Source organism: Monodon monoceros, unplaced genomic scaffold (assembly GCF_005190385.1).
Source record: "Monodon monoceros isolate NGI ecotype Baffin Bay Population unplaced genomic scaffold, NGI_Narwhal_1 Super_Scaffold_3, whole genome shotgun sequence".
Taxonomy (NCBI): Eukaryota; Metazoa; Chordata; class Mammalia; order Artiodactyla; family Monodontidae; genus Monodon; species Monodon monoceros.
Window position 1 is genome coordinate 51,333,081 of NW_021703780.1, and position 25,458 is coordinate 51,358,538.

The window sequence follows — 25,458 nt, forward strand, 5'->3', positions numbered from 1 at the left end:
TTTTTTTATTTTTTGCGGTACGTGGGCCTCTCACTGTTGTGGCCTCTCCCGTTGCGGAGCACAGGCTCCGGACGTGCAGGCTCAGCGGCCATGGCTCACGGGCCCAGCCGCTCCGCGGCACGTGGGATCTTCCCGGACCGGGGCGCGAACCCGCGTCCCCTGCATCGGCAGGCGGACTCTCAACCACTGCGCCACCAGGGAAGCCCAATAAATGATTTTTAAAAAGAAAAAGAAAAGGAAGACTCGATGAAAACAGCAGTCATTATAATATATTTGCCACAAAGAAGGGCAATCATGTTGGAAGCACTGGCTTCTCCAGACAGTGCTGGACCTGTGCTTCTGACCTTCTCATAGCCTCCTTCTGTCACTGTGTTCGTTTATTTCTACATGGACTCTAACCCCTCCTATTGACCTCTTCCTTTTCATTTCCTAATATCATCAATTAACCAGCCTCCATCTTACCCTGGGTCAGGGTGACTGTCTAGTTTGCCTGGTGACTTCACATAGCTAAGCTCAACCACTGTCATTTTATTTGCCAACTCTGGATAAAGCCAAAGCCTTATATCGTTGCTGCATTGTGTATATGAATTACTATTTACAGATAAACCTGAGGTTTATGATCAGAAAACGAGAATTGTTTTTAATCCCACAAACCAAAAGTAGGTGAGCCCTCAGTATCTTTTCACACCTTGCTGGTTTCTCACTTTCTGTTTTCTCCCAAAATAGTTAAACAGAATACAAACCAGCAGGGGTTGCCCACAGTTGTTAGCAGGACTGCTATCTCTCACTGAAACTGACCTGTCAATCCTTCCCTCCCCTTTCCCTACTTTAAAGTCCTCTGCCTCCTATAATACCCTGCTGGGGGCAAAGTCCTTCACAGAGTGGCCAGTGTACAGTACAAACAGCCTTGACACATACTGCGGGCTGAAATCAAGAATGGTAGGGACATGGAATGCAAATCAAAACCACAATGAGATATCACCTCATACCTGTCAGAACAGCTATCATCAAAAAGACCATAAATAACAAATGTTGGCAAGGATGTACAGTAAACTTGAAAATCTTGTACACTGTTGGTGGGAATGTAAATTGGTGCAGCCACTGCGGAAAAGAGCATGGAGGTTCCTCAAAAGCTAAAAATATAACTACCAGGGACTTCCCTGGCAGTCCAGTGGTTAAGACTCCGAACTTCCACTGCAGGGGACATGGGTTCAATCCCTGGTCAGGGAACTAAGATCCTGCATGCCGCACAGTGCAGCCTAAATAAATAAATAAATAAGAACTACCATACGATCCAGCAATTCCACTCCTGAGTACATATCCAAAAAAAATGAAAACACTAATTCGAAAAGATACGTGCACCCCAATGTTCACAGCAGCAGTATAGCCAAGATATGGAAGCAACACAAGTGTCTATAAACAGATGAATTGGTAAAGAAGATCTGGTATATATATATACAATAGAATACTACTCAGCCATAAAAAAGAATGAATTTCTGCCATTTGCAACAACATGAATGGATCTGGAGGACATTATGCTCAGTGAAATAAGTCAGACAGAGAAAGACAAATACTGTATGTCATCACGTATATGTGAAATCTAAAAAATAAAACAAACACATCAATATAACTAAACAGAAGCAGACTCACAGATACAGAGAACAAACTAGTGGTTTACCAGTGGGGAGAGGTGAGAGGGAGGGAGGCAACAAGGGGTAAGAGATTAAGAGATACAAACTACTATTTATAAAATACATAAACCACAAGGATATATTGTATAGCACAGGGAATATAGCCAGTATTTTATAATAACTTTAAATAGAGTATAAGCTATAAAAATTTCAAATCACTATATTATACACGTGAAACTAATATAATATTGTAAATCAACTATACTTCAATTAAAAAAAATTTTTTTAATGGTAGGGACATGAAGTAAAGCAAAATTGTCAGGACAGGAAATCAGATAGCAAGCCTTGTCCGTTTGCAAGTGCACAGGACAACGTATATATAGAGAGAGCTGGGTCTGATTTCCCAGCATTTGCTGCAGTTGAGCAAGGTCCAGCTGCTGGCAGGGTTTATAAAATACGGCTACAATCACCAAAGGAAGTTAAACAGTAGCCGGGAGCCAGAACAAAGTTACCCACAGGAGAAAATATCTTGATTTATTTCCATTTGCATTACTTGCTATAAATAGCATGGCCTTGGCCTCCTTGTACTGCCTAAGGAAAGGGATTTGTGGCCCTATTGTTCTTCCTCCTGTTTTATTGATAAATGAAAGGGCAAAGGTGGAAGACATACTCCCAGTTGGCAAAGCTGTGAGACTAAATCAGCTGGACTGAGGAGGAGAGACTTGAGATTGGCGGGCACCAGGGTCTCCGGTACTCCGGAGAGAAACAAGTCATAGAGGAGACGTTCCTGTATAAAGACAGTGGCTAATCCATGCAACAGATACATCCTTTCAACAGATACAGACTGAATGGAGGAGCAGAGTGAGAGATCACAACCAGTCTCTCTATATGGTTACTTGTGTATATCATTCAGTCAAGCTCTTGAAATTCATATTGGAACTGGACCCACCATGTTTAAACTTGACAGTCCAAAGGGAGGTATTATCTTGGTCAGATCACATATTCTCAAAGCAAGCAGTCTTAAAATGCTGAGCCTAAATGTATAACTTGTAATGGGATGTCACCTGGCAGATGTGGGAAATTTATGTTTTCAAGTTAGGGATGTAGGTATGTACACCAATCCCAAAGGTCTAAACTCACGCTAATACACGTGTAATGAGAGCCACATGTGTGGGAGGTGTGTAGAGAGCCGGGGACCATGAAGGCCATGTCCAAGGCCAATTCTGAGGCTTAGTATGATGAGGTCTTGGAAAAGGTACAGCAGTGGCTGTGGAAATGGGCAAAGGTTGTAAGAGGCATTTCCCAAGAATGGATGGTGAAAGACGCTTCTAGCTTTTGAACCTGTATGCGTGCAGCCAGGCCGTTCATCTGGTCTAAGGATCTGCTGGACGATCCCAGAGACTCCAATGCACTGAGCCACGTCCTGTGTCCACAACTCTGAGTTCAGGAACTTTGTAGACCAGGCGGCTTACCTGAGGTCAGGCAGGGTGATGATCAGCCATGCTGACGGTACGTAAATGGTGCCCCACAGTGAAATCCCATAGTGTTTAGCCCCAGGACTGGTGAGGGTCACCTGGCCCAGCACATACCAGGTTGATACATACACACAGCAATCTGGGCCCAGGAGGGGTCAGTTGAGCTTCCTGGAGGCTGAATGTGACCCTGGAGACTCAGATGTTCCCATCTGCATATTAACATATTATATAACATAACAAATATATACAATCAAATGTATATACATACATATGACTCTTCGTTAATATCTATAGCCTTATTGGTTTGTAAATAGACAGGGTCTGTGTTCATTTTCATTCTCCATTGAATTGACACTTTAGCACAGTACATTCCATAACTATTTGTTAAATGTGCAAATCAGTGAATGCAATTCTTATTTGGGGTGATTTTTGAAATATTTAGTAGCAAATATGGCATAGGCACTTTTCATTCAGTACTGGAGTCATCTGTAAACAACCAGCATAACCATACACATGAACACTAACCATATATCAATATTAGCCCTGACGACATCACAATACCAATATTTCTAATGCAAACTTATGGTTTTCATTCTGAGTTATTACAGGATTTACGTGGGACCATAAATAATGAAATAATAAATTTAAATGACACAAGCAAAAATAAAATCTATTTGCTTAATTTCATTTAGAAACTGAAGCAGTTAAGATTAGTTTCAGGGACTTCCCTGGTGGCGCAGTGGTTAAGACTCTGCGCTCCGAATGCAGGGGGCCCGGGTTCGATCCCTGGTCAGGGAACTAGATCCCACATGCATGCTGCAACTAAGAGTTCGCATGCCAGAATTAAGGAGCCTGCATGCCGCAACTAAGGAGCCCTCGAGCTGCAACTAAGGAGCCCAAGAGCTGCAAATAAGGAGCCCACTTGCCACAACTAAGACCCAGCACAAGCAAATAAATAAATTAATAAAAAAAAGATTAGTTTCAGCTTTATGTGATAGAACACCCAAATTAACAATGAATAGGGGCTTCCCTGGTGGTGCAGTGGTTAAGAATCTGCCTGCCAATGCAGGGAACAAGGGTTCAAGCCCTTGCCGGGAAGATCCCACATGCCATGGAACAACTAAGCCTGTGCGCCACAACTACTGAGCCTGTGCTCTAGAGCCCGCGAGCCACAACTACTGAGCCCACTTGCCACAAGTACCGAAGCCTGCGTGCCTAGAGCCTGTGCTCTGCAACAAGAGAAGCCACCACAATGAGAAGCCTGCCCACCGCAACAAAGAGTAGCCCCCGCTCGCCGCAACTAGAGAAAGCCCGTGTGCAGCAACGAAGACCCAACGCAGCCAAAAATAAATAAATAAAATAAATAAATTTTTTAAAAAACCAAAAAACAATGAATAAGCCTTGCATGCAACACACACACAAATGCAGTCTGGAACTGGTATGGAGCGTCTATGATATCATCAGGAATGCAAGCTCTTTAAGCTTTCCACTCCTCTATCCCTTGGACTCTTGGCTTCAAGATCTAAGATAGCTGTTAGAGTTCCAGCCATCACATTTACATTCTAGGCAGCAGGATGGAGAATTGGAAGAAAAAGAAAAAAGAGAAAAAGAAGACATGCAAAAACCTTTTAAAGCAGTAGTCCTGTGACTACACCTAGCTGCCAGGGAGAGTAGGAGAAGGGAGCATTTGATGAGTGAAAATTATAGATTGTATGACTTTTTAAAAATATTCAATGCTTTATTTTTTTATTGGACTATAGTTGATTTACAATGTTGTGTTACCTTCTGCTGTTCAGCAAAGTGAATCAGTTATACATACACAAATATCCACTCTTTTTTAAAATTCTATTCCCATACAGGTCATTACATAGTATTGAGCAGAGTTCCCTGTGCTATACAGTAGGTCCTTTTTAGTTATCTATCTTATACATATCAGTATGTATATGTCAATACCAATTTCCCACTTTATCCCTCCCCCCACCACTGACTGTATGACTTTGGAAGATGAACTCATCTGGGGTAGGTGACTAAGAGTCTCTACTTCAGAAATGTTCACATTTTACATATTTCTAAAAGGTGGGGGGGTAACTGAAGTTCTCAGGAACTTAAGAAGTTGATTACCAGGGGTGGGTGGGTGGGTGGAAAAGGGTAAAAAGAGAAGATAATGGGAATGGGAGGTGCAGGTGAGGATAGGGCTACAGTTCTCTGAGAATGCCTTTTTTTTTTTTTTTTTTTTAAATTTTTGGCTGCATTGGGTCTTCCTTGCTGCACGCGGGCTTTTCTCTAGTTGCTGCGAGCGGGGGCTACTCTTCGGTGCGGTGCGCGGGTTTCTCATTGCGGTGGCTTCTCCTGTTGTGGAGCACGGACTCTAGGTGCACAGGCTTCAGTAGTTGTGTCACTCGGGCTCAGTATTTGTGGCTCACGGGCTCTAGAGCACAGGCTCAGTAGTTGTGGTGCACAGGTTTAGCTGCTCCGTGGCATGTGGGATCTTCCCCGACCAGGGCTCGAACCTGTGTCCCCTGCGTTGGCAGGCGGATTTTTAACCACTGCGCCACCAGGGAAGTCCACACATGGACTTTAATTTCAAAAAGATTAAGGACTGCAGTTGATTAAAACATATTGAACATATAAAAAATATATGAGTTCAGAATAATTTTTTAGAAAAGAAATAGTCCTAGAGATTGTTGGGACATCAGCTTACTCCTCGGAACATCAATAATTATAGGGGAAAGAACTAAGCATTCATCCTACCTTTCTGATATAAACTGAATTTCAGTGTAACCAAATATCACTGTGGCCAAGGGAAAGTTTTTCACTGCAGAAGAATTCTAGCTAGGGCTAGGACTAAGGTAAGGCAAGGGAGATGCCTAGTGTATAAAATTCACGGAGGCTCTCAGCCCTGATTCTAGTTAACGGAGGCACGAGTGTTGAAAGTCGAAAATTGTTTCAACTATTAGGGAAATAACTGATTAAGGCAGTGATCATTAGTGCTTCAGAAACCACTAGGAGAAAGGCTGGTAGGAAATGTATAAAAATCAGACTGTCAGGGACTTCCCTGGTGGTGCAGTGGTTAACAATCCACCTGCCAATGCAGGGGACACGGGTTCAAGCCCTGGTCCGGGAAGATCCCACATGCCACAGAGCAACTACGCCCGTGTGCCACAACTACTGAGCCTGTGCTCTAGAGCCCGTGAGCCACAACTACTGAGCCCAGGTGCTGCAACTACTGAAGCCCACATGCCTAGAGCCCGTGCTCTGCAACAAGAGAAGCCACTACAATGAGAAACCCGTGCACTGCAACGAAGAGTAGCCCCCCGTTCGCCCCAACTAGAGAAAAGCCTGCGCACAGCAATGAAGACCCAACGCAGCAAAAAAAAAAAAAATCAGACTGTCACTATCTGAACCCAAGGATCAATCTTAATGTCACCAAAAATGAGACAGAAAGTATAACATGCCTCCAGACAGTGATGCAAAAAGTACACAGCACCACCTAGGAAAGATTCTCAGGGAAAAGTTTTTTTGAATCATAATATAATCAAGCCTTTAAAGCTGATCTCCAGTCCACAGGAAATATTGAGCATAAAGGATGTAGTCCACAAGGAAGCAATATACCAGATCTCAAAGGAGGGATCTTATATTGGACTCTAATTTCATCAACCAGTCAATGACAAAAAAAATAAAAGGGTAGGGGACTGTTCTAGATTAAGAGAAACATAGGACTTAAAAGACTTATAAGAAACACAAGAGACATAACCAAATAAAAGAGATCTTGTTTGATCCTGATTCTAAACAGAAATCACAGAAAGAGTATTTTTATACAATAGAGGAAATTTGAGTATGGCTCGGTAATTGAATGATATTAAGGAATTATTTTGAATTGTGTTAGATGTGATAATGGCATTGTGGTTATGCAAGAAAGTATTTTGGATGTTCCTTTTGGGGTGCATACTGAAGTGTTTAGAAGTGAATGGTATGATGTCTTGGACTTGCTTTAAAATATTCCAGCAACAAAAACATAAGAAGGGGACAGGGGAGATGAAATAAGTCTATGATGAAATGAAGCTAGGGGATAGACACATAGGATTCGTTATACTTTCAAATAAATTCCACCTTATAGTATGTATCCTAGAGAAGCTCTGGTAACAGTGCACATGTCCAAGGGTGGTTCTGCAGCTGTGTTTGTAAAATGAAAATTGGAAATGAGTCTGTCAATAAGAGAAAAACAGTGATAAAGTGATAAGGGACTGTCCTTTCAGCAGTCCGTTCCTGCTCCTCCTGTTTAATAAAATCCTGATTTTACTTATCCCCCACATAAATGTTTTATGGATGCATTGTGATGAATCCAAGGCATAAGTTGGAATCTCTTTTGCCAGTAATTGATCCAGTGGTGGGCAGGCTACCAACTTCACCGAGGAGAGCTAAGGGGAGATTTTGGTGAGAGACTTCTGAGAAAGATTCACTGTACTTCATTGATTCTAAGACACACACTCTTTCTTTTGTTTCTGAAATTATCAGGCTTCTCACAATCTCTGTCAGATGGCTGCTATGGTGTGATTGTCGTTCCCCATGTGTGTGCAAACGATCTGAAAACCTACCATTCGTGACTTCTGGTAAGATCCAGAAAGTGCCAGAACTGAAACCTGCAGAATGGGCCTTCTTGAGACAACAGTGGTGATTCTGTGAGGAGACTGCTGTCCTGCCAGTGTTCCTGAGGGCACAGAGGGTGATGAACACAGACAGGGAAGGCATTGAATTGAAAAGTAATTTAGAGTGGAACTCTGGCGGGAAGATGTTCTGAAAATACCTTAAACAATTTAGTTCATTTCTATTTTCTTGTTTTGTATACTCAGGAGTAATATATAATTTAAAAAACTTTATGTCTAGGTCTCAAGGAGCTATTTATTTAAACATAAATTCTAAGGGATAAGAAAGCATTAAGTCAGTTTAATTGTCAGCACTCTTTATTTTTAGTAGTAAATTGATAGGATCTTGGGTTTGATGAAATGTGGTACCTATTTGTTAGAGAATAAGGCTGGAAAAGGAAAATTCTTTTCCCCCTTCCTCCACTTCCTTTGGATACCGCGACAGGCAAGGGTATGATGCTCAGAGCTATGGCCATTATCTTGGGACCACAAGAGGAAGATAGAACTCCAGGGATGCCGAACTGCATCTTGACACTGCTGAGTCACTGACTTAGCAATGGAACAGTCTACCTGCAGATTTCTCATCAGTGAGATATTTAATGCCTTTATTATTTATGAGACTTTTCTTTTTTGGCTGCACTGCGAGGCATGTGGGATCTTAGTTCCCCGACCGGGACTGAACCCAAGCCCCGTGCGTTGGAAGTGCAGAGTCTTAACCACTGAACTGCCAGGGAAGTCCCTATGAGACTTCTATGTAGGGATCATGCTACAAAAGTATACCTAAGTGATCATCATTTAATGGAATACTATAAACTATATATGTTGTTTAATATATATATAATACATTTATAATGTTTATATAAATATATTATATATTTAAAATAAATATTATATATTATGAATATATATTTCAATCTCAAAAATGTAGCATTGAGTTGAAAAAGCAAGTTTCAGGGAATTCCCAGGCAGTCCAGGGGTTAGGACTTGGCGCTTTCACTGCCGTGGCCCGGGTTCAATCCCTGGTTGGGGAACTAAGATCCCACAAGCCTCATGGTGTGGCAAAAAAAAAATTTTTTTTAATTTAAAAATTATTTTAAAACATTTTATTTTATTTTTAAAATATTTATTTATTTACTTACTTATTTGGCTGTGCCAGGTCTTAGCTGCAGCACACGGGATCTTTGTTGCCATGTGCAGGATCTTTTAATTGCAGTATGCAGGCTCTTAGTTGCGGCATACGGGATCTAGTTCCCTGACCAGGGATCAAACCCAGGCCCCCTGCATTGGGAGTGCAGAGTCTTAACCACTGCACCACCAGGGAAGTCCCTTTTTAATTTTTTTAAATAAAAGAAATTAAAAAGCAAGTTTCAGAATGACACTGTCAGTATGATATTTAAAGTTGAATGAATAATAATAAATGTTGTTTATGGGTATATCATGTTTTAAACATGGACTACAAGGACACATACCATCTTCAAAGAAGTGGCTACCTCTGGGAAGAGAGTAAGGGAAATGCAATCAGGAAGGGAATATAAATTGGACTCATCTGTACCAGTAACGGTTTTCAAAAGAAAGATCTGAAGCAAATGTGGTGAACGTTGACATTTGTCAAATCTGAGTGGTAAATAAACTTGTCATAATATATCTGTACTTTTCTGTGTTCCGAAATATCTCATCATGGTGATGATAAAATTTTAACTACTCAATTTTCCCATTATTTATAGTTGAATAATCTTTCTGAATTCAGGTTTTAGAGAGTAATAAAAATATGTTTAACATACATATTTTTTTCTTCACTTGTAAATTGGAAATGTCCTCAAGGAGAAGGCACCAATGAGTCATTAAAAAAAACAAAAAAACAAAAAACAGGACCGGTGGTCCAGTGGTTAAGACTCCATGCTTCCACGGCAGGGGGCACCGGTTTGATCCCTGGTGGGGAAAGATCCTGCATGTCACAAGGTATGGCCAAAAAAAAAACCCAAAAAAAACCCCACTCTACCTTGCTGGTTTGACACAGAATTAGATATTGGTAATGTCTGCACAACTTTGTGAATATACTAAAAACCATGGAATTATATACTTTAAAATGGTGAATTGCATGGTATGTGCTTATATCTCAATTTTTTAAATTAGTCATTGTCCAATAACAATAACTTATTATTTTTCACTATTCTGGGGGTTGACTGAGCAGTTTTTCTTTCCTTTTTTTTTTTTTTTTGGCTGCATTGGGTCTTCATTGCTGTGTGCAGGCTTTCTCTAGTTCTGGCCAGTGGGGGCTACTTCTCATTATGGTGGCTTCTCTTGTTGTGGAGCACAGTTTCTAGGTGCACGGGCTTCAGTAGCTGCAGCACGTGGGCTCCGTAGTTGTGGTGCACGGGCTTAGTTGCTCTGCAGCACGTGGGATCCTCCCGGACCACGGATCAAACCTGTGTCCCCTGCACTGGCAGGTGGACTCCCAACCACTGCACCACCAGGGAAGCCCCTGAGCAGTTTTTCTGCTTCATATGATGTTAGCTAGGATCACTCATGTGACTGCATTGAGCTGGCAGCTGGATTGGGCTAGAAGGTTCAAGAAGGCTTCATTCTTATGTCTGGAACCTTGGTGCTGGTTGTCACTTGGGACATCTTGGCTCCCCTTCTCATGGTCTCACTCCAGCAGGACAGCCTTATAGCCTTACAGCATGGTAGCTGAGTACAAGGGAGGAAAAGTGGACACTGCCATGCCTTTCAAGGGCTAGAACCAAAACTGGCTCAGCATCACTTCTGCATTCTGTTGGTTGGAGCAAGTCACAACTCATATTCAAAGGGAGGGGAAGAGCAGCAATGTTCACATTGGGATGGGAGGGGCTGGTGACAGCCATTCTTGGAGACAGTCTTCCACAAGTGGCAAGGACCACATCGGGTTTGAGGCACTGTGGGTACACAGTGGTACCATCACTAGCTGGTACCAACACTAGCTGGATGTGAACTGACTCGCCATGGCTGGTGACCAAGCAGAGTCCCACTGAGATTTTTTACCTCCCACTTTTTTTTTTTTTAATAAATTTTTATTTATTTATCTATTTATTTTTGGCTGCGTTGGGTCTTCGTTGCTGCGTGTGGGCTTCCTCTAGTTGCGGCGAGAGGGGACTACTCTTTGTTGCGGTGCACAGGCTTCTCATTGCAGTGGCTTCTCTTGTTGCAGAGCAAGGGCTCTAGGCCCGCAGGCTTCAGTAGTTGTGGTGCACGGGCTTAGTTGCTCTGCGGTATGCAGGATCTTCCCGGACCAGGGTTCGAACCCGTGTCCCCTGCATTGGCAGGCGGATTCTTAATCAATGCGCCACTGGGGAAGTCCCACACCTCCCACGTCTGAATTAACTCTTCTCCCTCCCTGTAAACGAGGGAGAGCTGCCAATATGGAAAGGTGAGAGAAGAGACCCAAGACGTTTTCCACATAGGCGAATTCTAGAACCTTTAAAGCTGAATGTAACAGTTAAGATAATAGTTGTTTACTAGTCTTGTTACTTGGGAAAGTGGGTTAACACCTCATTTTCCATATCCGTGAAATGGATAAGGTCCAAGAGGTGGGACCACATGTGAGAAAGTGAAAAATGGCTCTGCTGACAAGCCTGGAGACTTAAGAGAAAAACAATTCTTCTAGCAGAACACTCCCAGCGGGACATACACTACACTCACAGAATATGAACATGTTCAGAGAAGGTTACACCATAATTGTGTTTGGGACAAGATAGAAATGAAGCCCTCCATAAGCACAAAAATGAGGGAACACCTCCTTCTTCTAACATGACTGATGCAGCTCCTTGAGCAATGACAACTCTCTAGCCTTGCTTTAATCCTCCTGCCTCCTAGATAAAAACTACTAGATAAAAACTAAGACACTCAATCACTGAATTGTCTGTTTCCTGGCTGCCTCCAATCCAAAACTGCCAACCCCTCAACTTCCCTAATTCCTCTTTAAAATCATCCAGCAAAAGCCCAAATTCTCTCAATTTCCTTTTAATTCCTTTTTTATTGAGAGGCTCCTTACAGTGGCTAGATCAGTAAACACTGCAGGTGTCTCTTTATGTGGGCTCTAACATACTCATCAAAAGACATACTAGGGCTTCCCTGGTGGCGCAGTGGTTGAGAGTCCGCCTGCCGATGCAGGGGACACGGGTTCGTGCCCCGGTCCGGGAAGATCCCACGTGCCGCGGAGCGGCTGGGCCCGTGAGCCATGGCCGCTGAGCCTGCGCGTCCGGAGCCTGTGCTCCGCAATGGGAGAGGCCACAGCAGTGAGAGGCCCGCGTACTGCAAAAAAAAAGAAGACATACTAGAATATTCATATTGGGCTTATTCAATATAGACAAAATACCCAAATACTCAACAAAAAAATGAATACACAAATTACGGTACATTCTCATAATGGAACATTACATAACAATGAGAAACTAATTTCACTCAATGACATGGATGAATCTTGTAAGGTTGAGCAAAAGAAGCTAGACTCTAAAGAAAATATATTGTGATCCACTTTTATTGAGTTTAAAACTCAATCCAATGGTGTTAGCCATTGGTTAGTAACTACCCTTGGGCAGGGATGGGAGGAGACATGAAAGGGGCTCCTGCATGCGGGTAATGTGTTGTCCTTCCTCTGGGTGCTAGTTATGTAGATATGTTTAGTTGATGAAAATTCAAAAAACTGTGCTTATGCTTTGTGCATTTTCTGTGTATATGTTAATATGAATTTTTTAGAAGGTTTTTTTAAAACATGAGCAACCATGTCAAAGGGACATAGGAGCAAACCTGAAAAGGTTTCCAATTAGCAAAGCTGAAACAATTTGAGCAACGAAATAATGTAGTATTGGATTATAACCACAATATAAAATAAATGTCCATGTAAAGAAGATGTGGTGTGTATATGCGATGGAATAGTATTCAGCCATAAAAAGAATGAAATAATGCCATTTGCAGCAACATGGATGGACCTAGAGATTGTCATACTAAGTGAAGTGAGTCAGAGAGAGAAAGACAAATATCATATGATATCACTATATGTGGAATCTAAAATATGATATAAATGAAGTTATTTACAAAACAGAAACATACAGACATAGAAAACAAAGTTATGGTTACCAAAGGGGATAGCAGAGGAGGGATAAATTAGGAGTTTGGGATTAGCAGATACAAACTACTATGTATAAAATAGACAAACAGGGCTTCCCTGGTGGCGCAGTGGTTGAGAGTCCGCCTGCCGATGCAGGGGACACGGGTTCGTGCCCCGGTCCGGGAGGATCCCACATGCCGCGGAGCGGCTGGGCCTGTGAGCCATGGCCACTGAGCCTGCGCGTCCGGAGCCTGTGCTCGGCAACGGGAGAGGCCGCAACAGTGAGAGGCCGCATACCGCAAAAAAAAAAAAAAAAAAATAGACAAACAGCAAGGCCCTACTGTATAGCACAGGGAACTATATTCAACATCATGTAATAAAACATAATGGAAAAGAATATGAAAAAGAATAAATATATGGATAACTGAATCACTTTTCTGTACACCAGAAACTAACACAACATTGTAAATCAACTATACTTCAATTTAAAAAAAAATACATGAGTCCATACGGACATAAATATATAATTGAATAAGTAACTAAATGGAGAAGAGACGAATCTCCCTTAGAGAATATAATTTATGCACAGACTCCCCATGGCAGGAGGCAGAGCTTAACACTCCCCACCATTCGACTGTGAGCTACATTTAATGATTCCAAAGAGTAGTGTGTGGAGGTGACTTAAGAGCGGAGAAGCCTGGCAAACACTACCTGAGCCAGGTGATCAAGGTCAACATCATCAGTAAGTCATTCTGTTAGCTCGTACTCTTGATTTGATGTGATGAGAATGGCAGGTCACCTCCGTGGTCTTTCTCCTAAAAACCTGTAACCCTAGTCTAACCATGATAAACACTGGATACACCCAAATCCAGGTCCATTCTTCAAAAATCTTAACCAGGGCTTCCCTGGTGGTGCAGTGGTTGAGAGTCCGCCTGCCGATGCAGGGGACACGGGTTCGTGACCCGGTCCGGGAAGATCCCACATGCCGCGGAGCGGCTGGGCCCGTGAGCCATGGTCGCTGAGCCTGCGCGTCCGGAGCCTGTGCTCCGCGACGGGAGAGACCACAGCAGTGAGAGGCCCGCGTACCGCAAAAAAAAAAAAAAAAAAAAAATCTTGACCAGTATTCTTCAAAGCTGTTAAAGTCATCAGGAACAAGGAAAATCTGAGAAGTGATTACAGACGAGAATAGCCTAAGGAGGGAATTCTCTAGCGGTCCAGTGGTTAGGACTTGGATGCTGGCCCAGGTTCGATCCCTGGTCGGAGAACTAAAGATTCTGCGATTCTGCAAGCGGTGCAGCAGAGCGCAAAAAAAAAAAAAAAAAAAAGCCTAAGGAGACATGAATAATTTAATGTGGTATCTTGGACAAGATCCTGGAACAGAAAAGCGACATTGACTGAAAAAAGTTTTTTTCATTTTTTTAAATGTTGAATTTAGTTAATGTACCAACCAAAGTTGTTTCTTAGATGTGACGGATGTACCACAAAAATGTAATAATTATTCAAGATGATCACAACAGGGGGAACTAGGTGAAGAGTATACAAGAGCTCCATGTATCATTTTGCAGTTTTCCTGTAAATCTAAAACCTCTACAATAAAATGTTTCGTTTTGTTTTCAAACGGGGAATCGCAACTGTGCCTTCTCACAGAGCTGAGAGAAATCATTAAAAGTGTACAAGCCAAGTGCAAGGCTCAATGCTTACCATATAGATGTCAGGTGCAGTTACTGTGGTTTTATGTAAAATGAGGGGCAAGAGCTCGGATACTCGAGAATTCTAACCAGGATAAGCACACAGCAGCGGCGCGCAGCTCCCACCCGGCCCACCCAACACACGCGCAGACGCGCGGGTGAGCGCACGTCCGGCCGGGCGCGCGCGCTCACGCCGCAGGGGGCGGGCCGCCGGGGACGCCAGCGTGGGGCGGGGCCAGCCGCAGTTCCCACGCCGGCCAAGGCCCCCGGAAGTAGTGTGTCGGGGGACGCGGCGGGGCGGAAACCGTGCATGGCTGGAGGTAGTGGCACCGCCCGGGGCGGAGACGCTGCTGCTGTTGCTAGACGACGCAAACTAGTCTTCGTCACTTCCTCAGCCCGCCGTCTGCCCACTCCCCAGGCCGGAACCCAGGGGCCCGGAGCCGGAGTGGGCGCAGGGTCGTCCTCCGAGGTCCAGGATAGCGGTAAGCCGGGCAGCTGGAGTGGAGGCCACGCCACCTGCGGGGAAAGACCCGAGCCGAGGCGGGAAGATGGCCGCAGACAAGCCTGCAGGTGAGGCGCGCGCCTCGCGCGCTGGGGCGGCGGGACCCGCGGGGGCGGGCAGACCCTATGCTGCGGTGGCGGGGCCCCGGGTGGGGACAAGGGATGGGGACTCCGGGGCGACTCTAATTGGGGCGTGCATTTCTCTCCCCCATCCCCTCCCTTGGCCGTCGCTACTGTGAGTCTTTGGGCCCAAGGTCCGATAGTTTCTTACCAAGAGCAGTATGAAGCCGCTTCTGGCCGCCTTTGCCCGGCTCTCCGGAATATCTCAGATTTAAAAAGCTTAAATCTAGGTGGCCGCTTCACAGACTTTTCGACTTTCCACTGACGAAGGCAGAACAAGGAAAGTTAACCCCGGAGATGCGGCTACCTTGATGCCCCCGGCTCGGGCTAGGACTCATCTGGGTGGTTTCGGCCGCATCAGCCTGCCTATGGTCAGCGACGTCTTGTGTAATTAGCTTTGTAAAAACAACTTATTGAAATAGGCATAACATTATCGTGTCTCACTTCGAGCTGTGCTGTCTATAATATCTTGCGTTTAGAACCTCTTTTCCCCTTAAGTTTAATCTCGACGATTTTCTTTATGGATTACTGCTCCATTCCTAGAATCTTCTCCATTGAGGAATGTAAAATTCTTTCCTGCCTACTCTGGGACGGTCTGGCGTATATTTCCTGTAAGAAAATAATGTTCTCTGTGGCATCCATCCAGGTTTTGTTGGATGGAACTTAAATGACAGGACTTAGAAGTGGTCAACAGTTAGACTTTTTACAGTAAAATTAATTTTTTTAAAAAGGGAAAAGAGGGCTTCCCTGGTGGCGCAGTGGTTGAGAGTGCTCCTGCCGATGCAGGGGACATGGGTTCGTACCCCGGTCCGGGAAGATCCCACATGCCGCGGAGCGGCTGGGCCCGTGAGCCATGGCCGCTGAGCCTGCGCTTCCGGAGCCTGTGCTCCTCATCGGGAGAGGCCACAACAGTGAGAGGCCCGCGTACCGCAAAAAAAAAAAAAAAAAGGAAAAGAAAATCTCAATGTGTGCTGTAATTCTTTTATTAGGTCCTGATCTCAAAAACTGACGAACTTGATTTGAAATTAAAGTGAGCCAAGCCTAATATAGGTACAGATGAATGAAATTGTCAGAGCATCTCTTCAGTAATCTACTAAGAAGAAAAACAAGAGAAAAGGTTTAGAAAGTGAGGCTAAGCCTTTAGAGGGCACTAGAGAATTTTAGGTAGGCTGGTCAGGGAAAGGCTCTGGTGAGGTGATATTTGAGCAGACACCCCAACAAAATGAAGGGGTGAGCCATACGGAATGAGGAGGGGTGGGTGGGAGAAAGTTCCAGGCAGGGGATAAGCATGGCCTATGCAAGGCTGGACCAAGAGGACCAACATATTCCATCTTAGTTTAGGACACTGTCTCTCCCCCAGGTTTACCATTTCTATTCACCCATACCATTGCACTTGCCTGGAATGACCTTTTTAGGCCTAAAACCTATGTTGTTTTCAAGTCCTACCTCAGTCATAAAGCATTCTTCTACTATTCATTCATTCGTTCATAAAAATTGAGTGCCAGGCAGTGCCTTGGATATTAAAGAAATGGATATGACACACTCCCTGCTTTTGAAGACCTGCTATTCAGTCTGTTAGAGTCAGCCCTATTATAGTGGCACTCCCATTTGGGAAGAGCTATGTAATATATGTAGTAGAAGAATAAGGTCCAGAGTGATTTGGGGCCTTTCTTTGATTGGTTTAAGCTTATAGGCCACAGTGTAGGAAACTTCCTACCTAGAAAATAAGGTTGAATTTGTATTAAGTAGATGAGTGTATAGTGTGACCCCATGAATCTCTCCACTCCTCCTCTCCATCCCCATTTCAAGTGCTGTTGTTCTGACCTTTCTCTCTCTCTTTTTTTTAAAAAAATTGGAGTATAGTTACTTTACAGTGTTGTGTTAGTTTCTGCTGTACAGCAAAGTGAATCAGCTATACGTATACATCTGGCCTTTATCTCTTGATGTGGTCTGTTTCACATTGAGCATCCTTCTGAATGGTTTTGTCTCTTCCTATCCAGTCCGTTCTCACTGCTGCGTTTTCACTTTATTTCTAAAACACTATTTAGATCATACCATTCCTTGCCTATAAACTTTCTAAGACTGTGCCATTTTTTGTGCATCAGATCCTCACTCCTTAATGTCATTTATGAGGCTCTTCACAATCTTTTTCCATCTGATACTTCTATATCATCACATCTAGCTCTTCACACCAGAAATGATTCTTAGAAAGTATCATGTTCTTTTGAGTTTCTGAGCAGTAATGCCCTTCTTTCTCTTCTCTATCTGGTGAACATGCTTCTCATTCAAAATCTAGTTTATATGCTGCTTCAACTCTGAGCTCCTGAGCCCAAGACCCTTTTCATGGAGCTTGTTCTTCATTAGGTAAGAAAGAGGCCCATGAAAGGATTTAAGGAGGTAAGTGACCTGATCACACTGACTGTGGTAGAGAATGGATTTTTTTTTTTTTTTTTTTGGCCTCACCTCTCGGCCTTTAGATCTTAGTTCCCCGATCAGGGATGAAACCTGTGCCCCCTGCAGTGGAAACGTGGAGTCTTAACCACTGGACCACCAGGGAAGTCCAAGGATGGATTTAAATGAAACAAGACTGGAAGCTCAGAAACTAGCTGAGACCAGCTAATGTTGTGATATTAATTTATTCATTAAATATTCACCAATAGCCTGCTCTGCCAGACACTGCGAAGTCTCTGTCCATGAGGAGCTTGTAATGTAGTAAGAAAGGCAGATAAACATGTAAACAAAGTAAGAAATAATTCGGATTTCAAGCTGTGATAAATATTGTGAAGAAAAGAAAAAATGAGTAAAAGGATAGAGGATAACTGAGAGCAGGGACCCTGCTTTGAGTGGATTGGTTAGAGAAGGAAGGGCTCTCTTAGAGGTGACGTTTGAACAATGTCCTTGCTCCTTGGGAAAGGTTCTGAGTTAAGCCTCAGTTTCTTCATTTGTAAAATGGGAGTCCTAATAATCTTCTAATTTATTCCTAATAGCTTTCTAATTTATTTACCTCCCCAGGTTACAGCTTGTGAGGATCAGCTGAGGTGAGGTGTATGTTTTAGCCCACACCCTCTGGGAAGCAGAACCCGATTAAGGTGTTCACTTTTTGGAAGGTGCAAGCCCAGGATAGTGAAGGTGAGGGAGAGAAGGAAGGAAGGCAAAGGAAGATGAACTACATTACAGCCCTAGCTACTGTTCCATCGTGACCTGTGAAGAGATGTAGCAGGTCATTTGCATATGGGACTTTTCTGTAAGGTTTTCGAGGAGAAATTACACTTCAGAATAGTCCATATGAGAGAGAAAGAAGGGATGATTTATTTGTCCAGCTTTCTCCCATTTCCTGTTTCCAGCTGGTCAAGACTCACCTCCTGGAGAATTAATTTACCTGTGCTTCTAGGTTACGTGGCTTCTTAGTGATTGATCAGCCAGCAGTTCTCACCCTGATTTGTATTTCAACCAAATCATAAAGGGAGGGGGTTCCCACCCAGCCTGATCCCATCCTCCCTTTATGATTCAAAGATAAACATTGAAGGGGCAGTTGAAAGTCCTAAGGTTCATGTCCCTATGTAACATAAAAGTGGTGTGAAACACCAGCAATATTTTAGGGTGATTTATTTGACTTTACTTTTGATAGTTATTTGAAAGGAGAAAGTGGCTGGAGTTAGGATGCAAAATCCTAGATTTGAATTTATCTGAGAATTTGGATTATGAGGATGGCAGTAGTAGGCTTGATAGGAAAAGGTTGATGACATTATGAATATGGGAAAGACAGGACCAGATGAGTAATATGAAATCGGGAGAAGAGTACTTGAAGATGGCTTTGAAATTTTGAGCCAGGATGACTGTAAAAATGGTAGGAAGGGGCTTCCCTGGTGGCGCAGTGGTTGAGAGTCCGCCTGCTGATGCAGGGGACACGGGTTCGTGCCCCGGTCTGGGAAGATCCCACATGCCGCGGAGCGGCTGGGCCTGTGAGCCATGGCCGCTGAGCCTGCGCGTCCGGAGCCTGTGCTCCACAACGGGAGAGGCCACAACAGTGAGAGGCCCATGTACTGCAAAAAAAAAAAAATGGTAGGAAGAACAAACAAAATGGGAAAACTTTAAGTTAAGGATATTTTTATTTTATTTAAAACACCCCAACCTTTTTATCGTTATTAACTGTATCAGGTAAAAAACATGAAGTCCTCTATCACTTCTACCCACCCAGTCTCACTGTCCAGGTAACTAATACTGAGTTTGTGTGTTCTTCCAGACTTTTTCTATGCCTACCCAAGCTTACATCGACTAAAAAATATATGTGTGTGTATATATACATATATATATATACACACACACACACACACACACACACACACATGCAAATGAGGAAATAAACTGTGCAATACTGTCTTGCCATTTGCTTTTTTTCAAGGTCCAGTAAAGAATCTGTACATTTTTAAAATTGAAGTATAGTTAATGGAGTCTGTACATAAAGTATCTTCTCTAAGTGACCTACGTTGGGTATTTTATTTTTTTATAAATTTATTTATTTATTTAGTTTTGGCTGCATTGGGTCTTTGTTGCTGCATGCGGGCTTTCTCTAGTTGCAGAGAGCAGGGACTACTCTGCAATATGCAGGCTTCTCATTGCAGTGGCTTCTCTTGTTGCAGAGCACGGGCTCTAGGCACGTGGGCTCAGTAGTTGTGGCATGCGGGCTCAGTAGTTGTGGCTCACGGGCACTAGAGAGCAGCCTCAGTAGTTGTGGTGCGCAGGCCCAGTTGCTCTGTAGCATGTGGGATCTTCCTGGACCAGGGCTCAAACCCATGTTCCCTGCATTGGCAGGCAGATTCTTAACCACTGCGCCACCAGAGAAGTCTCTACATTGGGTATTTTAGGTGTTTTTAGCGTTTAAGAATTTAGAGTCTTATGATTCCAATTTAAAATGAATAACTGATTTATATTTGTGAATATAAGTTGAGGCCTTACTATGTTATTGCATGGACATCAAAGAGTCACTGTTTTCAGTAAGCTTAATTTTTTAGATTTATAAGTTATTTGAATTCTCAGAAATTTTGTCTTTTTAAGTCAAAGGTTGTACTTAAAATGTTTTAAGGGGGCTTCCCTGGTGGCGCAGTGGTTGAGAGTCTGCCTGCCGATGCAGGGGACACAGGTTCGTGCCCCGGTCCAGGAAGATCCCACATGCCGCAGAGCGGCTGGGCCCATGAGCCATGGCCGCTGAGCCTGCGCGTCCGGAGCCTGTGCTCCGCAACGGGAGAGGCCACAGCAGTGAGCGGCCGGCGTACCGCAAAAAAAAAAAAAAGTTTTAAGGTTGTAGTTAAAATGGAATATATTAAATTACTTAAGGTGGTTATAATTTTGTTTGAAGGTGTAAATGAAATCAAACATTCATCACGGCCCTTTAAAATGAAAACTCCAAATAGAGTAAGAAGTCGATGTTAAATGTAAAAGTTTGAGGAAAATCTAGTCATTCTGAACTTGTAAATTAATAACTGTTAATATTTGAAAACTGGAGTAAATCTCTTCTCCATGCATAAAAACTACTATTTTTTTAAACTACTATTTATGAAAATAAAAACAGTCATCAGCACTGGTAGCGTTCTGCTTTGCCTGTCTTTCCCAAAGTGTGCTGATATTCTTGAAGCTTGGTATTCTGTTCTTTGTTTCTGCACTGCTGGACAGGGTGCTCAAGTCTATAGCATTGCTGGTCACATGTTAGTCCTCTGAGCTGTGGAGAAATCAGCCATTGTATGTAGGGCTTTGCTAAGGCAGGTGTACTTGGTCATGTGATAGAAAACCAAACGTGAGGTGTGTGAACATTAGCTGGATGGTGGCTTTAGTAAACCTGAATTCTTTTTCTTTGAAATGGCATCCTCATTTAAACTTTACCTTCACAAAGGCATCAACACTATTTTGCGAGAGTAGCAGTAGATTTCCTTAGGCCTGCATTTCTTTTACTTTGGGGAAATTTTTCTTTTCTTGAACATCATTGGAGCTGTATTTTGAAAAGTGTAGCTTGTGTGGAAGATCCTCCAATCAGATTTTTTTTTAATAAATTTATTTGTTTTATTTATTTATTTTTGGCTGTGTTGGGTCTTCCTTGCTGTGCGTTGCTTTCTCTAGTTGCAGCGAGAGGGGGCTACTCTTCATTGTGGGGTGTGGGCTTCTCATTGCGGTGGCTTCTCTTGTTGTGGAGCATGGGCTGTAGGCGTGTGGGCTTCAGTAGTTGTGGCTCACAGGCTCAGTAGTCGTGGCTCCCGGGCTCAGTAGTCGTGGCTCCCGGGCTCAGTAGTCGTGGCTCACGGGCTCAGTAGTCGTGACTCACGGGCTCAGTAGTCGTGGCTCACGGGCTCTAGAGCGCATGCTCAGTAGTTGTGACGCACGGGCCTAGCTGCTCCCCGGCACGTGAGATCTTCCCGGACCAGGGCTCAAAACCATGTCCCCCACATTGGTAGGCGGATTCTTAACCACTGTGCCACCAGGGAAGCCCCTCCAATGAGATTTTTTTTTTTTTTTTTTTTTTGCTGTACGTGGGCCTCCCACTGTCGTGGCCTCTCCCGTTGCGGAGCACAGGCTCCGGACGCGCAGGCTCAGCGGCCATGGCTCACGGGCCTAGCAGCTCCATGGCATGTGGGATCTTCCCGGATCGGGGCACGGACCCGTGTCCCCTATATCGGCAGGCGGACTCTCAACCACTGCGCCACCAGGGAAGCCCCTCCAATCAGATTTGAATTGTTAACATTCTGTGTTGGAATGTGTCTGGGCTTTCCGTTAACTGACTTTTTCCAGTTTTGGAAAAGCAGTGTTTCTTTTCTACTTAGTTTAAACCTAATTGGTTAGAAATGAAGCCCGTTGGCTTAAAAAGCATCAAAGTCTGTGCGCCGAAGAGCTCTGTTCGCCTAGATGGTCAGCCCTGTTCATTAGGCCAGAGTAGAAGGAAGGTCAGGCTTATGGATGAACGGTCATATACTCTTTCAATTGGCAATAGAGACTATTTTCGGACAAATAAAGACACGTTGTGGAATTACGTGCAGCCTCTTTCTGGTAAGAAGTCAGTAGTTACGAAGAAAATGAATGTTTTAAAGACTGATTGTCAAAATAATACCTGTTCCTTGCAGAAAACTTGAAAAGTGCAGAAAGATAAGGAAAATAGGAATAGTAATCCTACTGGAGTGGGTTTTTTTCCCCCTAGTTTTATCTTGAAGTAAAAGAATGTAGGTAAAATAATAGCTGGTTAATATGTAAAAGGCTGTTTACTGAGCTCAGTTCTCTAAAATGTCTATTTCAGAGACTCTTGTCATCCTTAGAGTCTAGCTTATTAAAGTTGGCTTCTTTCCTTATTTGGAAGATTTTAGGAGACTTTTACAGTTCCTAGAGAATAATGATAGCAGTGGCCACATAAGCCAATCTGCTTCTGGTGGGAAGTAGAAGCTTAAACTCTTCAGTGCCTTGGTGAATTGTTGGGTGTTTCCCTCTGCCTTGTATTTATAATCACAATTTATAAATGACAGTTGGGCCAAGAAGTCCCATTAAAGAATGTCATCTAATTTAGAGAGGCTATATTTTAGAAGAAGCTATGGAGATAACTTGATGGCAAACTAAGAATTTTGGGCATTTGGTTTAAATTTAGTGTACTTCTTTATGAGGGGAAAGTTTTTAAACACTTTAGGTTTCCTAAAAAATTTCAAAGTATTTACGTTCATTGTTAAAATTTTACGGTGAATATACCTAGAGTTGAGGTTCTGTCTCAATCTAAACTCATACCTGGCTTTCTGGGGTCCTAAAATCCTGTGTCCCCATTTTTACACATTTTAAAGAAAATGGTCCTTACTGTTATTGTGCACCTGAAAGTTTTGCAAAGCAGGTGCGTTGTGTAAACAGTTGAGTTAACAGTAACTCACTGTTACTGGCTTTCTAAAGAAAAAGCTGTTTGACAGGGTCCTCTTAAACCAGTGAGCTCTCTCACTGGTTTAAACTGTTAAAACTATTAGTTTTTCTCCTCCCTGTTACGAATCAATTCTTATTTATTTGTATGCAAAAGTGGAAATGCAATACTAATTTTTTTTTAAAATATTTTTCCTTTTATTCATTTTTTTTGGGGGGGTTAATTTATTTTATTTATTTTTGGCCACGTTGGGTCTTTGTTGCTGCACATGGGCTTTCTCTAGTTGCAGCGAGCGGGGGCTTCTCTTCGTTGCAGCGCACGGGCTTCTTAGTGTGGTGGCTTCTCTTGTTGCGCAGCACGGGCTCTAGGCGCGCGGGCTTCAGTAGTTGTGGCTCGTGGGCTCTCAAGCGCAGGCTCAGTAGTTGTGGCACATGGGCTTAGTTGCTCCACGGCATGTGGGAATCTTCCCGGACCAGAGCTCGAACCCGTGTCCCCTACATTGGCAGGCGGATTCTCAACCACTGCGCCACCAGGGAAGCCCTGCAATACTAATTTATCTAACTTTAATTATCAGAGGTAACACTTCTAATAAACCCCAATGCCAGGGACTTTGCTGGTGGTCCAGTGGTAAAGAATCCATCCTGCAATGCAAGGGACGCAGGTTTGATCCCTGGTCGGGGAACTAAGATCCCACATGCCGTGGGGCAACTAAGCCCATGTGCCATAACTACTGAGCCTGCACACCTCAACTAGAGAGCCCTCAAACTACAGAGCACTCGTGCTCTGGAGCCCGCGCGCCACAACTACAGAGCTCATGCACCCTAGAGGCCGTGCACCACAACTAGAGAAAAGAAAACCCGCACACCACAACTAGAGAGGAGCTCACGTGCTGCAGTGAAAGATCCCACATACCACAATAAATATCTCGCATGCTGCAACTGAGACCCAACGCAGGCAAAAATAAAAATAAATAAATAAAATAAAATAAATATTTTTTAAAAAACACTGTGAATAAAATTTACCTCTAAAAAAACAAAAACGCCCCAAAAAACCCCAAGTACCAGAATACCTTTTTTTGTAGGGCAGATCTAAGTCTTAGATAAGTTCACTTAAGCACAGGTTATATTTTGTTTCTAAGTGTAAGCGGTGATTCTCAAGAGTATTGTAATAATAGGGGTTTTGCAGTGATCTATGGAGCTGTTCACACTAAATCTAATTTCATGGTTTATTTGTATGTTTAAAGTGCAGAAATAAGTATTTTATAAAAAAAACAAACAAACACAACGGAATCCTTAGTTCTGTCAAAAGGAAAGGGGGAAGGAATCCTTAGTTGTTCTGTCAAAAGGAAAGGGGGAAGGAAGCTAATATCTAGTTAAGAGAGTTAGATGGTCAAGGGGAGACCAGACTGAAGATACGACTGATTCCAAGACGTATGTTTTCATTGTACCATGATGTCATCTTGACAGAGGGAAATTGGGGGTCTTTGCTTACTGCTTATATGTGCCAGGCCAGGGCTTCCCAAAGTCAGCTCTACTGAGGACTCATTCGTTGAAATGATCCTGGAAAACAGGTTTCTAGGCAGTTATCAAAAAGTGCTCATATCATAAGTGTACATACAGTTTAATGAATTCTCACACACCCAGAAGCACCCCCCACTCTCCACCCCATGCATCTTGCAGTCACTAGACTCCTGGAGGTAACCCCTTATCTGAATTCTAAAACCTTGTATTAGTTTTAGGCAGGCATTTAAAAATAAAACTTAAAAAAAAAAGTAACCCATGTAAATTATAAAAATTTAAACGAGTGTTGTCAAATGCAAGTTTATGTGCCTGAAGCACAGTGAGGCCAAACAAACCGAAATGTCAGAGTTTGGAGCAGGGAAAGGTTTACTGCAGGGCCAAACAAGGAGATTGGGTGGCTTGTATTTAAAAAACCCAAACTCCCTGATGGTTTTTGGAAAAAAGTTTTTAATAGGCAAAATTTGGGGTGAGGGCTGCAGGGTGTGTGGCTTTCTTCTGATTGGTTGGTAGTGAGGTAACAGGGTGGTGTCCAGGAATCTTGTGCTCAGACTGAAGTTACTATCCTCCACCTGTGTGGGGGCCTTAGTTCCTGCAGAAGAACTCAAGAGATGTGTTATATATATTCCTTGAGGAGGAACCAGTACTCTGCACTATGGTTTCTTGACTGCTCCACCTTTGTTTCTGCATTCCCTCCCTTCTCTAATTACTGTTTGAATCTGCCCTTTGGTACTCAGGAAAGGTCTAGGAGCCTGAAGTTTTTTTCTACAAAGAAGAAAACGGGGTGGGAGGGGTGTTTGGAAGGGTTTTTGTATCCAGGAGGGCCCCACAGACAGGGTCCTGCTCAGTTTCACAATTGAGAGGAATAGGAAGGGAAGTAAAATCTCTCACTCTTCCATCCCACTCCCTGAAGGTAATCACTGAGTT

At 43.3% G+C, this 25,458-nt stretch overlaps 1 protein-coding gene across 1 annotated transcript in view; it reads left to right on the forward strand.

Annotated features, from left to right (window-relative positions):
* Positions 1 to 14,782: 14,782 nt before the first annotated feature.
* CNOT10 (CCR4-NOT transcription complex subunit 10) overlaps positions 14,783 to 25,458 on the forward strand; it is a 64,802-nt gene continuing 54,126 nt past the window's right edge. Inside the window, exon 1 of the mRNA XM_029243187.1 lies at positions 14,783 to 15,090. Within this exon, the coding sequence (XP_029099020.1) occupies positions 15,069 to 15,090 (22 nt within the window). The 5' untranslated portion in view covers positions 14,783 to 15,068. The remainder of the gene's footprint in view (positions 15,091 to 25,458) is intronic.